Raw genomic sequence first — 14,766 nt, 5'->3', positions numbered from 1 at the left:
TGGCAGACGGCCGCCAGCTGTCATCATCCAGTGCTTGCCGCCATTCCCATGCAAAAGCCTGACGCTAAGAAGCGCGCGGGCGCCGAATTCCCACGCTTGCAGTTTAGTTGAGCGACCCGGCTCAGTGGCGGCTCGCTCATGCACAGAAAGATGGGTTGGGCCCGCGCTGGTCCTCCCATCTGCAACACTGCTTGCAGACCATGTGTGACTTTTAGCTGCCAGAAAAATAGGGAGGCTGGCGACAGATGATCCACTGTGGCTATTCCTATCGCATCCGCCCCGGCTGGATCAAAAGCTGCACGGCAGGGGAAATCAGCAGTTGGGCTCTGACACGTATCGAGCTAATTGATGCGCTGTCCTTCCGCCTAATGCCTACTAAGTCTTAGGGACGGGACCATCATCCAACATGCCACCTTGCCCTTCGTAATTCCTTTTCATCTCGGTGATGGTGGCCACCCAGGAAATGGCGTTCCTCACCTTGGCTGCAATTGGTGCCCGATGTCTCAATTCCGGGGAGGGCAGAAGGAAAATTGACGGGCACAGCAGGAACTAATAAAACAAACCGACGGGCTCTTCTAGTTGATCGTATTGCACGGAGTACTACTACTTCCTCTTTCTACAGAAGCGGGGATCCATATCGCCCTATATGTACATATAGTGGAGCTTTGCCGCATTGATTCGCACGGCATTATACCTCCGCACTGCCGTGGCTTCATCCACTTGGCTGTGGCCAGGGAAATATCAACGGGGCAGATAACCTGCCCTTGCATCATTATTGCTCCGCACACTTATTCATTATCGCTCTGATCCCACACTCTCGCGCAGCTGCGACCGGAGTGTCCACACTTCAATTGGGACGAGCATTGACTTTCAGAAACTTGACCTTCTGTGGCCTCGCTCAAGCAGGCTTCGTCTTATGAGATAGCGATCTCAGGCCTCGAGATTGCTGCCATCACTTCCGGCCCCAACTCGTGGGCGGGCTGGCAAGAAGCACAGACTAACGCCTTACCTCGCCTAGTTGCACACGATGCATCAAGACTCCCTTCTATTTCACAACGACCAGCTCCTTGCCCTCTGTTGTTTCGAATACCCCCTTCCCCGTGCCTTGCGTTTCTAATTCCCAACTTTACCCTTGTGTGCTCCTACGCCCGCCAGACTCTCACAGTCTTCTGCTAGCATAGCCTTGCGTGCAGGACTGTTGACGGCAGACTTGCAAAAAGTCCTCATCTAGAAGAACTGGTCTGGGTGATTTCCTTTCTGGGTTAACGTTTTGCTACTCAATTCTACTTGCACTACGGAGTACAGCCGCGATACTATCTTCACTGGTTATCCAATTAGAGGCCACTAATTGCTGACATATGTAACATATTTGCTTTTGCTTTCCGGTTGAAATTGGCGGCTTTGTGCTTTCAATTGCTAGGAGTCTGCATGTACAACTGATCGGCTATTCAGTCATAATTGGAAGCGGCACTGAAAGGCGCGGACAAGCCATAAATACGACGTGTCTGATTTCGAGACGGGCGCATCCAACTAAGTCTGCGATTGCAATTGAGGGTCTTAATTTGGAGGATTGGCAACCTAACACCCGAAAATATTGAGCTTTAGGCGCCAACACGAGCATGGGAAGCTTTGGTGCACGCGACGGCTGATCCAGTTCTAACAACCGTTTTGCGCGAGCGTCCGAGGTAAGGCTCCCGATCCCTTGGCGCTTTGCATGTTTCACTCCGATGCATTTACTTTTTATATGAGTGCGGTGGGCAAGCTGTGGCCACTGACTGGGAATTCCCAAACGGCCCGATGCTGAGCCCTCCACAACGTTGTTGTTCGGTTACACCTGATCAATACCTGTTCTGTTATATTCCAAATCATTATGGATATGACTAATTTGGCTGGCGATTGCCCTGTTATAGAAACCGGCTCTCTTGCTTTGTGGATGGCTTCCTCCGAAGTGGACCAGAAGGCCTTGGGCAACTTTGCGGCCATAACGGGCCTCGAGAACCCGTTCCTGTCCGCAATGCTGTACAAGATTCTCGGGTTGTCTGTCATGCTATCGAAGAAGCTCCTCCGCGCACGACGATTGCGGCGTCTAGACCCCACCCGGGAGACTAAATCGCTTCATCTTTATTACCACATCATCTGGCTTTCCCGCGAGGGTCTCCTGATATTAGAAGAGTTCGTCCTGCCCCTGGTCGAAGGGTGTATGGAACTCAAAATTCTAGCCTACAAGCTGCGCGCTTCCTTCTACCATATATTCGTCCTGTTCCAGAACCAGCCCGCGGTTCACTCGCCGGGTATCGTTAGTCTGCCGAGTAGTACACCTCTATCGAATGGTGTTACCGAAGCGGAGTCACCTTCCAAGGATTCCAATTCGAGATTTTCATTTCAGCTGAAGCCCGACACGATAACGGTTTCCGGGAAACCCAGTGCAGCCTCGAATGCGCCACGAGCCAAGGTTACGCAGGCACCCCCGGGCTTTGCGCCGGTTCAACCGCCCAAGTCGAATGCGGCGTTTCTCCTCCCTGCTCTCGATTACACCCCTACAGCTACAGCATGCTTCAATCACGCTGCTCTCTTGGCGGATCAATTCCTTCCGGGCTCGCACCCGCTTCGTCTGTCCATCAAGCTCGAATTTGCCGCCTACCTCTACGATTGCCTCCATGACGCCCATGCTTGCCGACGGTTGGCCAAGCAGGCCATTGCAGATGTGTACAATGCGCAAGAGGGCATGGACGACGAGAGCTTCGAGGATGCGGCTGAGATTGTGGGGATTCTAGGCAAGATGGTGAAACGGGGAAGGAACGCCAGCAGTGCTGGGGATAGCACCACGGCTGTGAAGACCCCCCGGGAGGAGCGCAGTGAGGGCAGTCGAACCCCCTCCTCTCAGACCACGTCGAAAAGGCCGGCGCGCGTGCCAAAAAGCACCTCCTCACCAGCACGCGCGACCAAGCCGACGACTAGCGAGGGCATGTCTCCGGCCGTGCCCGACCCCACCATGATGAACCCTATATGATGCCTGTTTTGCTTACGACCTGTATATGCTTCTTCTTGGACCAGGTGGCGTCACGCATGGAGCGCTTAGCCTGTAACTTTTTACTTGACTTGTACCTGTCTGTATTATCTCTGTAACGGAGTTGCGGCGATAGACTGGGAATTGGGCATCGTCTTGCGAGGACCTGTGGTTAGTATGAGCGATTATGCGCGATGAAAAGTTCAGGTGCGGAAGGGGCAGACCAACCAGATGTGATGGTGTAGATAAATAGATCTGTGCGATAGTTACAAAGGATGTTGTTGATGTCATGCACCCCACTTGCGAGTGCTTGTCTGGACGATGGACCTACACTTAGCAGCAACACTTGTATGTCTCAAGCCAATGGCCATGAAGCAGAATGGATCGATGAATCTTCTTGTTGATGTTGCAGTGGAGGCCAGCGCTTTGTCGCCTGAGGCAACCCCCCACCCAAGGGTCTGGTGTAGAATACCATACCGGGCGGGACGAGATAAATTACCGGCGAGGCAGCAAGTTTTCCCCTTTTCCTAAATGAATGAGGATTTCAAAGTATTGCTGGATCAGAAATAGAATTGACTGATGCCTACAGGGGGCAATTTTAAGTGACTGTCCCATCATAACAGAAGAGGCGAATAATAAGCACGCAAACGGGCAATTGTTTCTATAGATACTTTTTTTCTGTTTTACATCGACGGGGGGATTACGACGACAACTTTTCTTGGCGCACCACCCGCGAGGCCATCATCGCCAGCAAAGAAACCTTTCGCATTGCGACCCTTTGGGTTCTGTCTTTTACGTCATTCGACGGGGATCGCCTCCTGCAGCATCCGACAGCATCTTCTGTTCATTCTCCAGCTGATCTTTGCGCGCAAATCAGATCCCCCTCTTCGTCCTCCACGTCGTTTTCTCCCCCCACACCATCCAACTTGTGTTGTCTGCTTTCCTCGTTGCCGGGGGCTCGAGTGCAAAGGGACGCGCCTGCTTTCCCGACCGTCCGACCGCCTGATCGACATCATCGCCCAGAAGCGAAGGACCGCAGATCCAGCGCAAGACCCTGAAAAAAGAAAACGCACCCGCAACGAGGTCCTGCACCCCCAAGGCTGCGCGCGCAATCACGCCCGTCAGAAGACCCTTAACGAGCCTGCGACGCATCTATACTTCTTTACTTACTTGCATAAACCCTCCGAACCTTGATCTCTCTAGCAATTTCCACATTTTTTTTTCTTTACCCTTTGATCTTGATTTCCTCGCTGGCAATGAAGCTGTTTGTTCTGGAAGCCTCTCAAGCACGCGGGATCCTCATCGGCTGTTAGAAAATACCTCTTTTTCTCTCCGAGGATTGGATTGGAAACCAAAAACGTCAGGCCTTCGTCGGTCGCTGACTGTGGATGATGCGGTCGGGGCTTCAGAAACCTGGGGCCATTCCATTTCTTGCTCTCTTGGTCTTTTCGCTGTTTAGTTTGGTGCCGTCGCTAGCAAAGGAATGGGATTTGTATAACGTGCATCTGGGGTATATTGGCTATCGCAACGACGTTCGACGTATGCATTCCTTATTCCTTCTTTTATTTCCCCCTCCCCCTTTTCTTCCCATGTGTTTGGCTGAGTCAGACAATGCTAACGGTTGTTGCTTCTGCAGAGGTCTCTGGGGTAAAAGATAACTGGGCCGATGCTCGAACAAGATCTCGGGTTGTTGGAAGTGGCTGGAAGCCATGGCTTCTAGATGGATACTATCAGGGGTTTCATGAGCGTAAAGCTCGTCCGCGACGTTGTGCGGTGGACGCGACATCTCGGAGCTCCTTCGAGGCTGCTGCCGTGTTCGATACCGATCCTTTGGCGTTTCCGGCCCGAGATTCCTCGGCTTTCACTCGGGGAGTGCGCGCTTTCAAGGCAATGGTCATCAGACAGCCGGATGAGTCGCAATTACTTCCCACTTTCTCGGCAGAGGGTGATGCTATCGAACAATTACCTACGCGATTGAGCGCGCTTGTCAATTCCTCGGTTACTCCAGCTGCGCCTACCGACGACGGACCTTTCCGGGAGTCGCCTATTAGCACTGCCATGATACCGGCCACCAGCAGCGTGGTTGAGGTATCTCGATGGTTGCTAGGGTGGTCCCGGACGTCATGGCAGCAGGTCTGTCGCGCGGGGAGCGAGTATCTGGAGAACATGACTGCTTGGTCTAGCTTTCGCGAAGGCAGCCAGCCCATCGACCTCTTACAGCACGACGACCACACCACCTCCTCTCATCCGACAGTCCCACATAGCGATATGCCCCGCGAACAACCTATATTACCGAAACCAATGGTCGTCAATAGCAGCAACGATGTCGACGATACCAGTCAATCAGCATCAACGCCAAGCGCTACGCCTCCCCCGCCGGCTCTCTCTCCAAACAGCACCGCAACGACTGCCGGCCAGTCCAAGGTTGCGGGATTCCAGCAGGAGACAGAGCACATGCGCCGGGGGAGCTGCATGGCCATAGTGATCGGCCTAGTGGTGGGCGTGATGTGGTTTTAGCACGACCTACTCTACCTGCCTATCCTCGCTCCAGTCATGGAATTGGCTGGCTGGCTTATTATGATTCTCTGCAGATTTTGCTTCCTTTTTGCCCCATTGTATTTGGTTTCGTTGTACATCACTTGCTGGGGTCTGATGAGACGCCCATTTGTTTTTCATGCCTTTACGACTGTTGAACGGAACGGATATAGGAATGGGATGGGCTGGACATAGGTGCAGCCCTAACTGGCCTGTCTAAGTGCAGTATGCCAATCAATATATAATAATTTTACCATGCGACTGGTATCCAGATGCGTATATACTAGTAGTAGCTGCGATGCTCTAGATCAAAGCAACCACATCCACGCACTTATAGTACATATCCCCTTCATCAAGGTATAGAGGATAGATATACTATACTACCACCATACTGCCGATCACTAGTATTATATACTCTACTAACTATACACTCAGACCGTCTTAACTACCATACCACATTTCCCTCCACCCCCCTTCCTCCCAGCAATCTAGTAGTAAAACCTAAGCTAAGCTACTTACGATCACCTACTAGTTAGTACTACTAGCAGTAATAGTAGCAACCCTCTTCATCCTCATCCCATGCACCACCCCAAACACCCCAATCACCGCCACGCATTCCAACACCACCGCCAACTGCCACGACCTCGTCAACGAGTCATTGAGCACTATCAACACCGCCCGCTTCCTCTCCCCGGACAACCCTTCCGTAAGTGTCGATATACCACCGGATAATAAACTACTCACGTCGACTCCATCGTCACCTACAATAGTTCCTTGTAACCCGGCACTCAGCTCATTGGTGAAGAGGGCTTGAGCGACGGCGACGAAGATGGATCTACATATAATTCATCAGTACTCCGGCTGTATACACAAACGTCAAACAAGGGTAAGGGGGAAAAAAAGAGGGATATACATACGCCCCCACCGTCTGACAAAACATAACCATCCCAGACCCAATCGGGATATCCTTCAACGGCAATGCCTGCTGCGCAACCACCAACGGGGTCACACTACAGAGACTCGACGACACGGCGAACACGATCTGATATCCGATCCATTTCCCTGTGGATGTGTCAACGGTGAAGGTGGTGAAGAGGCCGGATCCGATGGCTCCGAAGATGGTTGCGATGAACATGAATCCGTCGGGGTGGCCGATTTTGGAGATTAGGATTCCGCTGGTTAGGGAGACTATCGTGCTGGTGATGACCCAGGGGAGCGTCCAGATGCCGGATTGGATTGGGGAGGCGGATTTGACGCCTTGGAACCAGCTTTATTATATTATTTCGGTGGTTAGTTGGGGGTGTTATGAAGAAAAAGGGATAGGGATAGGAAGGGGCAATGTACATGGGGAGGTAGTAAGTGAGTACAAAGATGGCGCTGACTGTGCAAAAGCCGAAGAAGGCTGCTGCTGAGACGGTGCGTTGGGTGAATACCCTTGAGGGAAGCATGGCGTTGGGGCCCTGCCAGATTTCGACGCTGATGAATGTAATGGCTAGGAGACCTGCAAGGACGAGGAGCACGATGATGCGGGCGTCTTGCCAGGCGTACTGGAGGCCGCCCCATTGTAAGGCGAGAAGCAGGCAGACGATGGATGGGAGAAGGGCTACAAGGCCGAAGAGATCGAGGGTCTTGAGGAACTCGGTCCAGGAGGTGAAGGCCTCGTTGGGTCGCTTTGGTGGGTGGACTAGAAGTAAGAAGCCGATTTGAATGACGGCGCCTATGGGGAGGTTGATGTAGAAGTTCCACCGCCAGGAGACTCTTTCGGTGAGAGCACCTCCGATCAGGGGCCCGAATGTCGAGGCGAGCCCGCGGGATCCTGAGAGCAGACCCATGAGGATAGGCCGCTGGACTGGGGCAGCGAGGATGGGGACGAGGGAGAAGGCAGCGACTAGGAGACCTGAGCATCCTACGCCGGCGATGGCGCGGCCGATGATGAGGGAGTGGGAGTTGGGCGCGGCGCCGCAGACGGCGGATCCTACGAGGAAGAAAAACATGGCGATGCTGTAGATCCAGCGGATGGAGTAGCGGGCAAGGAGCTTGCCGAAGAGGAGCTGAGTCGTGCAGATGACCATGGTGTAGACGCTGCTGTACCAGCCGACGTCCCCGAGGGAGTGGAAGTCGTCGGAGATGTAGGGTGTCGCTGTGGCGATGATGGTGCTGTCCTAGAGATGTAGGGTTTGCGTGTCAGCAGATGTAATAACTCAGTAACTCAGCTTAGAGATGGCATACCAGGGTGACAAGAAAGATTGCTAGACTCAATGTTGCAACTGCAAGATAGTATTTGATCCCTGAAGGATACTGGGGAGCTGCAATGGTTGCATTCTGACTGTGGATCGGGGTGTTGTTCTTGTCGGTGGCCTGTTCTTGGGCTTGAGGGGCCTCGATGCTGGACAGAGGAATGCTGTCGGATCTCGCCATGTTGAAGAGTCTTGAGCTTGAACGAAAGAACGAGTGCAAAGTAAACGAGTGACTGATTGACTGAAAGACTGGATGAGTGAGACTTCTTAAACTAACATGGTGAGTTCAGGGGACAGGCTATAATAACAGAAACCCCAATCATGACCACACCACGCGTTTTAGTCTCCATACTGGCTGACAAGGCTGGCAGGGTTCAGCACAGACTAGCGAGGGCTTAAGAGACAAGGTTCTGATAGGTAAGATGGAGAACAAAGAAACCCGCCAAGAGCAAGTAAGCACCGCATCAGGGTCTTTCCCCGAGGTAACTATAATTCGAGTCTTATTTCTACCTACTACGGAGTAAGAACATAACGATGACTATCAGAACTGGCTGAGTTGGCAAAGAAATTGAAGCCGTGTATATCATCCTTGTCATTCTCCACTGCAAGCCTCTCACATCGAAGAAAGAGTGTGAGTGTGAGTGAGTGAGAGTGGAAGTGAGAGCATGGAATACATTCGCTTATACTCAGTCTTACTAGTGCACTGGCACCACAATACTTCCCCACCATATTAGGCAGCTGGATGTCCTCCAGGCACCGTCGATCCTGATTGTCATTGTTGACATGGCGCGTCGCTGTAACTATCCCAAGGTCCCGAAGTTCCTCCATTAGCGGGTGACAGGCCTGTCCGATCGCCAAGGATGACCGGTCTCGACTTCTGACTCGCTTCGATGTACTATGCTAGTTCTCAATCTAGAACTCAATGGATGGGAGCCACATACTCTGTACATACTTGGTCTTCACCACCATAGCTTCATCTTTTGACAATGATGAAACGAGACATACCACGCAACATCCACATTCCAATCCCCGCAATGCAGACATCACCAGGAATGTGCTCACGGACAACTATATAAACCCCATTCAGCATCCATGCTACACCATCTCACCCTTTCTTTTCATTTCCGTTACAACTGCGTCCAGCCTACTAGTATACAAGGATACTTTATAGCAATGAAACCCCCTACCATCTTGACCACCTTCTTCACCCTAGCCCTAGCTGGCCTATCTGTGGCTGATAAAACCTGCACCCCGAGCTTCGATTATTGCTCGGATGTGCTGTTGAATTCCAAGGGTGAGACTTTCCAATCAGTATATATACTACTATGCTTTATAGTACCTAATTCTCTATCGGACAACTGATACTAATACGAAACTGGCACAGGCTTTGCTCAGTCCGACCTGACGGCTGCTCTCCAAGGCACCGGATATGAGAACCAGGATCTGAGCAAAATCCTCTTCCACTGTACAAATCCGGGCCAAATTGGCCATGCTAAGCTATGTGATAATGGGTGTGTGGATCCTCCTCAGGAGGGCAGTCATGGATGTGATGGTTAAGATGGCATAATATATGGATATCACTGGAAGAACTTCAATCTAGGGATATAATATTTTGAGTATTAGTGTATGAGATTGGAATGAGAGGTTGAGGTTGAGGTTGAGATTGAGGTTAAGATTGGATTCACATTCAGAGGTTCAAGGCTGCCCGAGCCACGCGACGCCAGTTGACGGACGCGCCCGCGGGAACTTCCCTTTGTATTTTCCCATCCATCAGTTAGAGTTTGTCGCTGCACTCATTGTGGGTTGCGCATTTCTGGGATTCCCCATTATATAACATATGTCATATTTGAACGCGACACCTTACAATCATATTCTTAGTATTGAGACATGCATGCGACCACTACCAACACCCACAGACTCGCTGCCTGAATAGCCTCCCGAACGCGCAGCCGGCGCCATGAATATTCCCCCAACTCCCTGTTGCATCTGCCGCTTGAAACGGCGGCGATGTGACAGGTCGCAACCTAGTCTGCTCTCTATCTCTCTATTTCTTGTAAAGTGGAGCTAACGCAGTCAGCCTGTGATGGATGCAAGAAACGAGGATTAGACGGACAATGTTCCTACCGGCCCGAGGATATGCCTCCCGCCACGTATGTCTGCACGTGTATCTAAGTTTTGAACTCTTCTGACAACCTGCAGCTCTCATAAGAAAGCCAGAATATCTTATTCAGATGATGAGAGTCGGGGTCTTCCATCTCCGAGGCTACCAATCCTGCCACGGAATCCCCCCAATGTCGCCCCACACTCGCAGAGGAAGCGTCGACGAGACGAGACCTCTCCTCCACATTATCGGGATCGCGATAACTTGGTGGAGGTCTACTCCATCACTTCGGATGATAGCACCCCTAATAACCCACCAAGTACCGGGATCAATGCCCACATATCGCGCCTGACCCGGCTGCAGCAGGCCGTAGATGCAAGAACAGGCCGGGTGAAGGCTGAAGCACCCGAAGATGGCAGGTTCTCGCTGCAAGATACAGGGCGAGACTGTGCTCCTCACTCGACCATTGCCGAATCGCCAGCCCAACCGCCCTCAGATCTGATGGACAGTCTGATCGCCACGTATCTAGCCCGCGACTACGTGAACTGGCCCATCTTCGATCTATCGGACTTTCAGTCAGCCTGCGAGAAGGTCGGCGACGTGCAAGACCTCACGGCTGGGTCAAGTGGCTTCCATGCCATTCTCATGATGATCCTGTGTCTCTCCGGGCTGAGATACCGCCAAGTAGACGAGGCCTATCTGCAGTCCCTCTTCAACCATGCCCAGAGAATGACGAACAGCCCAGACTGGCAGGGTACGCCCTGGGTGCGCGTGCAATGTCTATTCCTACAATGCCAGTACCTCAATGCGACAGGAAAATCAAAGCAAGCCTGGGCCCTAATCGGCTACACCATCCGCACTATGCAAGCCCTAGGACTGCAGTCCCAAACAACCGCCCGCAACAGACGAGAACGACAGCAGCGCGAGCTCGGCCGCAGGCTTTGGCACAGCGCAATCATCCTAGAGCGGATGTTAGCATTACAACTGGGCCTACCACCCCAAGTCACAAATCCCCTCCAAGTGCATCTACCCACACACCTGGATACAGACTACATCGACACCGTCTCCGGCGGAACGCCCAGTTCCAGCGGAGACCGGCCCTCGATCATCGAGTTCCTAATCGCATGCGCCAGACTCTACACCCACGTCGAAGACATCACTGCTTGGGAATCCGAGGCAAGAACCCGACCAGACACCTGCGCCGCAAAGAAACTCCTCGCCCTGGACCTGTCCCCATACCTCAAAACAGACGCCCTCCTCTACGATTGGCAAGCATCTCTACCATCATTCCTACGTACTGACGAAACCTTCGAGCTGGCCGACGATCCTATCGTCCGCCGGCAACGCCACATCCTGCACGCCCGCTACCTCTACCTCCGGCTCCGACTCTACCGGCCTCTCCTGGCCCTGGGTCTCGCCCTGTCTGCCAAGTGCACCTGCCGCTCAAACAAACACCCGCACATGTCGGAGACAGATCCTTCTTCTTCCATCAACTCCCCAATACTAGTAACCATTGTCCGCGACAGCTCTCTCAAATGCGCCACCATTGCCGCAGACCTCGTCGACTTGATCGAAGAAACCGAGGACGGGCTGCTCGATGGCGGGCCCGACGATACCTGGCGCAGCGCTGGCTCGCCCTACTGGGAGAACGTGGAGTATCTTTATGCTTGTGGGATTGTTATTCTGGCGGCGCGGCTGTGTCCCAGCTCGGGCGTGGCACAGCTGAAGAGGGCCTGGACGAGGGTTATTTCCTTGTTGACCAAGTATGAGGGCTTTCGGGCTGGGGAGTATACCCGTCTTGCGAAACTGGGGAGAAGTACGCTTGAGAACTTAGCGGTTGCGTTGCAGAGGGATGCGGGGGATGCGATGGTGATGGGGTTGGACGGGGAGATGAGGGCGAGGTTGGTTGGGAGGACGGGTGGAAGTAGTAATGTGGATTCGCCCGGGAGAGGGCGTAGGCAAAGTCACGGTCAGAGTCGGAGTCAGGACCAAAGGGGAAATCTAGGTTGGGTTGAGAGTTTGCTGGTTGATTTAGTAGGGGATGAGATATGATAGATTGATACCCTTTGATTTAATAGATCGTTAACTATGATTATCCACATGAAAGTATTGAAGGACATACTACTATACTTACTCGGAGAAGAGAGTTCATATAGTATAATTCTTTTCCCATTCTTCCTTTCTAGACTACTAGTATGCGTCGTTGGAGTGTGGTCAAGGCTGTTTGTACGTATACTTTTCCCGTTGTTGGGATGCGGTGACCGTGCCGACACTCCTGTCGAATGCGCTGCGTCCAAAGACACCAAGACGGAGGCTGGGGTTCCCACCTACTGGAAGTATCGGATAATTCAAATGGATATGATAGAGCATGCATATGTACAGTATAATACAATCCTAGACAGCTACCTCAAGCTACTGCTTGTTCTCCGCCTCGTCGATCAGTGTCTCCATCTCCTGCTCCGTCCACCGATGGAACAGCTTCTTCGGGTCCGACAACGACGCGTCACTCTGGACCGATTGGACGTGTAGCACAGGAACATCGAAATCGTAGACATCCTTCCATGGCTTATTGCTCGGCAGCTGGATATCCAACTCGGTGTAGTCGAAGGGACGGCGCTTGTGCAGCTTAGTGACGGTGAGTTTGGCGGTGTCGCAGAGGCCGCAATTGGCGCGGGTGAAGAGGGTGACGCGAGCAGCGGCGAGACGGGCGGCAGTGGGAAGCATGATAGCTGTAGATGAAGTCTGTCTAGTAGCTAATATATATACGGGCAGTCGGAGTCCAAAGAAATAGATTAGTATAGTAGTAAGATGGATTGGGAAAAGAGTAATTGTGTTGGATGGAACCTTCGAGCTCCCCCCGGCTAAGCCCGTTTGGGCCGAACCTCAGCGGCGGTTCTTTGACCTTCGATGTTTGCGACGATCGATCTTCTTCCCCCCGCCCTCATAGAGTCATTCTTGCTTCCCCAGGAGAATCTGTCAAGCCGTCGGTCGTCCTCTAGCTCAGCTCAGCTCTCTCCTGTTTCACTCGCTTTCAACCCATTTCCCCAGCATGGCCTCCAAGTGTGTCCACAAGGGCTGCGGGAAGGAATTCACCGACGCCGACGAGCCCTGCGTCTATCATCCTGGCCCGCCGGTGTTCCACGAAGGACAGAAAGGTACTCAAATAGATACTCTCCAAGGGGGACCTTGGGAGTAGTTGATCCACCACATGGCTATATTCCTGGATCGGTTCCATCGATCTGCCTGCTTCACTTGAACTGCATACTCATCTAATCCACATACTAACCTAATCCACCCCGCAGGCTGGAAATGCTGCAAACCCCGCGTCCTCACCTTCGACGAATTCCTCGCCATCCCTCCCTGCACTACAGGCAAACACTCCACTGTTGATGACACCCCCGTCGAACCCCCCAAACCTGCCGCTGAAGTACCTCCACCTGCCTCTACTCCTGTCGCCGCCGCCGCCGCCACTCCCCCGCGGCCCGTCAACTCCCCCGCCATCCCTCCTCCCTCGAACGCACCCACGCCCGTGCCTGAAGAACCCGAGTCCGATGACCCGGAGCTAGCCATCCCCGCGAACGCGACCTGTCGCCGTCGTGGCTGTAATGCAGGGTACGATGCGAGCATCTCGCGCGACGAGGAGAAGTGCGTCTATCACCCGGGTCAGCCGATCTTCCATGAGGGAAGCAAGGGCTGGTCGTGCTGCAAGAAGCGGGTGTTGGAGTTTGATGAGTTCCTGAAGATTCAGGGTTGTTCAGAGAAGAAGAAGCATCTTTTCGTGGGGAAGGGGAAGCCGGCGGGTGAGGAAAAGGTGGAGTCTGTGAGGTGAGTAAATCTATTCCTTGTGCATACTCTCTCTGTGGTTGTGGACATATGCTACGGGTGAAAGTATACTGATAAATGTTGTATGAATGTACAGGAACGACTTCTACCAAACCGCCTCCTCCGTGAACGTGTCGCTCTACCTGAAGAAGATCAACAAGGACACCGCCAAGGTCGAGTTCAAGGCTACGTCGATCGAGCTGGACCTCCCTACGACGGATAACAAGCGCTACACGGATTCATATGAGTTGTTTGCGCCGATTGATCCCGAGAAGAGCAAGTTCCGCGTGCTGGGCACCAAGTTGGAGCTGACGCTGGTCAAGGCCGACGGAACGAGCTGGCCGGTGTTGCGTCGCGATGATAAGTGGTCGGGAGAGAGAATCCAGATTGGAAATGCTGGTCGGGTGTAGTAAGTAGCCTTATTATTAGATATATAGGATTTATAATAAGTGAGGGAGGGCTGGGTTGGAGTATAGTTGGTATGAGATATGAAATCAAAAGTGATGACCGCATTGAGAAAGCTGGCTTATCTTATCCGGTGCGCATCTTGTCCGAAAGGAGTAAGGTGTGCTGCTTATTCCAGAAAAGTGAAGGGCATTGCCATACGGAGTACTTGGTGCGCTTCAAAAGCATTGTAATCTGCCAGCTCAGGCAAGATTGAACCCGAAGGGTCAAGAGTCAGAACACATGCGCATGCCGTAGCAGTATACAGCGAGAAGCTAGTTACTAGTAGCTTCCTCGAGACAATTGTAATACTGTCACGTGATATAACCTCCCACACCGCATACAGCATACACATATACCCCAATGTCACTTGTACGACAAAGGGATATACAGTATACAAATAAGCAGGCCACAGAGCCAACACCGACCTACGAAATGATATAGATAGACAGCATAACCATCAACCCCATTCAACATTCGAACAAGATATCAAGGTATTGAGAAAAGTAATGTACCGCCTCCTCCACAGCTCAAGCGCATGGGGATTTAGTCCTTTCGAACCAAAAACCCTAGCTAAGCCATGTATTGTAAGGGAAAAAGGAAGACGGAAACGCTCTCCA

At 52.4% G+C, this 14,766-nt stretch overlaps 7 protein-coding genes across 7 annotated transcripts; 5 read left to right on the top strand and 2 right to left on the bottom strand.

The window, feature by feature from the left end:
- Window positions 1-1,870: 1,870 nt before the first annotated feature.
- Window positions 1,871-3,010, top strand: erg27 (the record flags this gene model as incomplete). The annotated part of the gene is made up of 1 exon (XM_067622592.1): window positions 1,871-3,010. One exon carries the CDS (start codon window positions 1,871-1,873, stop codon window positions 3,008-3,010), a length of 1,140 nt encoding a protein of 379 aa, XP_067481061.1.
- A 1,608-nt stretch (window positions 3,011-4,618) lies between these two features.
- ASPBRDRAFT_28988 (uncharacterized protein) lies at window positions 4,619-5,524 on the top strand (the record flags this gene model as incomplete). Its single annotated transcript, XM_067622591.1, has 1 exon — window positions 4,619-5,524. The coding sequence occupies one exon, from the start codon at window positions 4,619-4,621 to the stop codon at window positions 5,522-5,524; it is 906 nt and encodes a 301-aa protein (XP_067481060.1).
- A 546-nt stretch (window positions 5,525-6,070) lies between these two features.
- ASPBRDRAFT_122386 (MDR family MFS transporter) lies at window positions 6,071-7,960 on the bottom strand (the record flags this gene model as incomplete). The annotated part of the gene is made up of 4 exons (XM_067617506.1): window positions 6,071-6,377; window positions 6,460-6,810; window positions 6,887-7,704; window positions 7,772-7,960. 4 exons carry the CDS (start codon window positions 7,958-7,960, stop codon window positions 6,071-6,073), a joined length of 1,665 nt encoding a protein of 554 aa, XP_067481059.1.
- Window positions 7,961-8,739: 779 nt separating this feature from the next.
- ASPBRDRAFT_517510 (uncharacterized protein) lies at window positions 8,740-9,536 on the top strand. Its single transcript, XM_067626789.1, has 2 exons — window positions 8,740-9,073; window positions 9,164-9,536. The coding sequence occupies exons 1-2, from the start codon at window positions 8,872-8,874 to the stop codon at window positions 9,334-9,336; spliced, it is 375 nt and encodes a 124-aa protein (XP_067481058.1). The 5' UTR covers window positions 8,740-8,871; the 3' UTR covers window positions 9,337-9,536.
- ASPBRDRAFT_517541 (transcription factor domain-containing protein) lies at window positions 9,440-12,169 on the top strand. Its single transcript, XM_067626790.1, has 3 exons — window positions 9,440-9,806; window positions 9,857-9,929; window positions 9,979-12,169. The coding sequence occupies exons 1-3, from the start codon at window positions 9,737-9,739 to the stop codon at window positions 11,930-11,932; spliced, it is 2,097 nt and encodes a 698-aa protein (XP_067481057.1). The 5' UTR covers window positions 9,440-9,736; the 3' UTR covers window positions 11,933-12,169.
- Window positions 12,165-12,901, bottom strand: ASPBRDRAFT_41534 (uncharacterized protein). The gene has a single exon (XM_067624591.1). It carries the CDS (start codon window positions 12,602-12,604, stop codon window positions 12,293-12,295), a length of 312 nt encoding a protein of 103 aa, XP_067481056.1. The 5' UTR covers window positions 12,605-12,901; the 3' UTR covers window positions 12,165-12,292.
- ASPBRDRAFT_41532 (cysteine and histidine-rich domain-containing protein) lies at window positions 12,809-14,395 on the top strand. The gene is made up of 3 exons (XM_067624590.1): window positions 12,809-13,035; window positions 13,183-13,705; window positions 13,800-14,395. Exons 1-3 carry the CDS (start codon window positions 12,930-12,932, stop codon window positions 14,110-14,112), a joined length of 942 nt encoding a protein of 313 aa, XP_067481055.1. The 5' UTR covers window positions 12,809-12,929; the 3' UTR covers window positions 14,113-14,395.
- Window positions 14,396-14,766: the final 371 nt, after the last annotated feature.

This window comes from Aspergillus brasiliensis, assembly GCF_001889945.1.
Source record: "Aspergillus brasiliensis CBS 101740 unplaced genomic scaffold ASPBRscaffold_4, whole genome shotgun sequence".
Taxonomy (NCBI): Eukaryota; Fungi; Ascomycota; class Eurotiomycetes; order Eurotiales; family Aspergillaceae; genus Aspergillus; species Aspergillus brasiliensis.
Note: the sequence above shows the minus strand (reverse complement) of the source record. Positions and strands in the feature narration are given on the sequence as shown.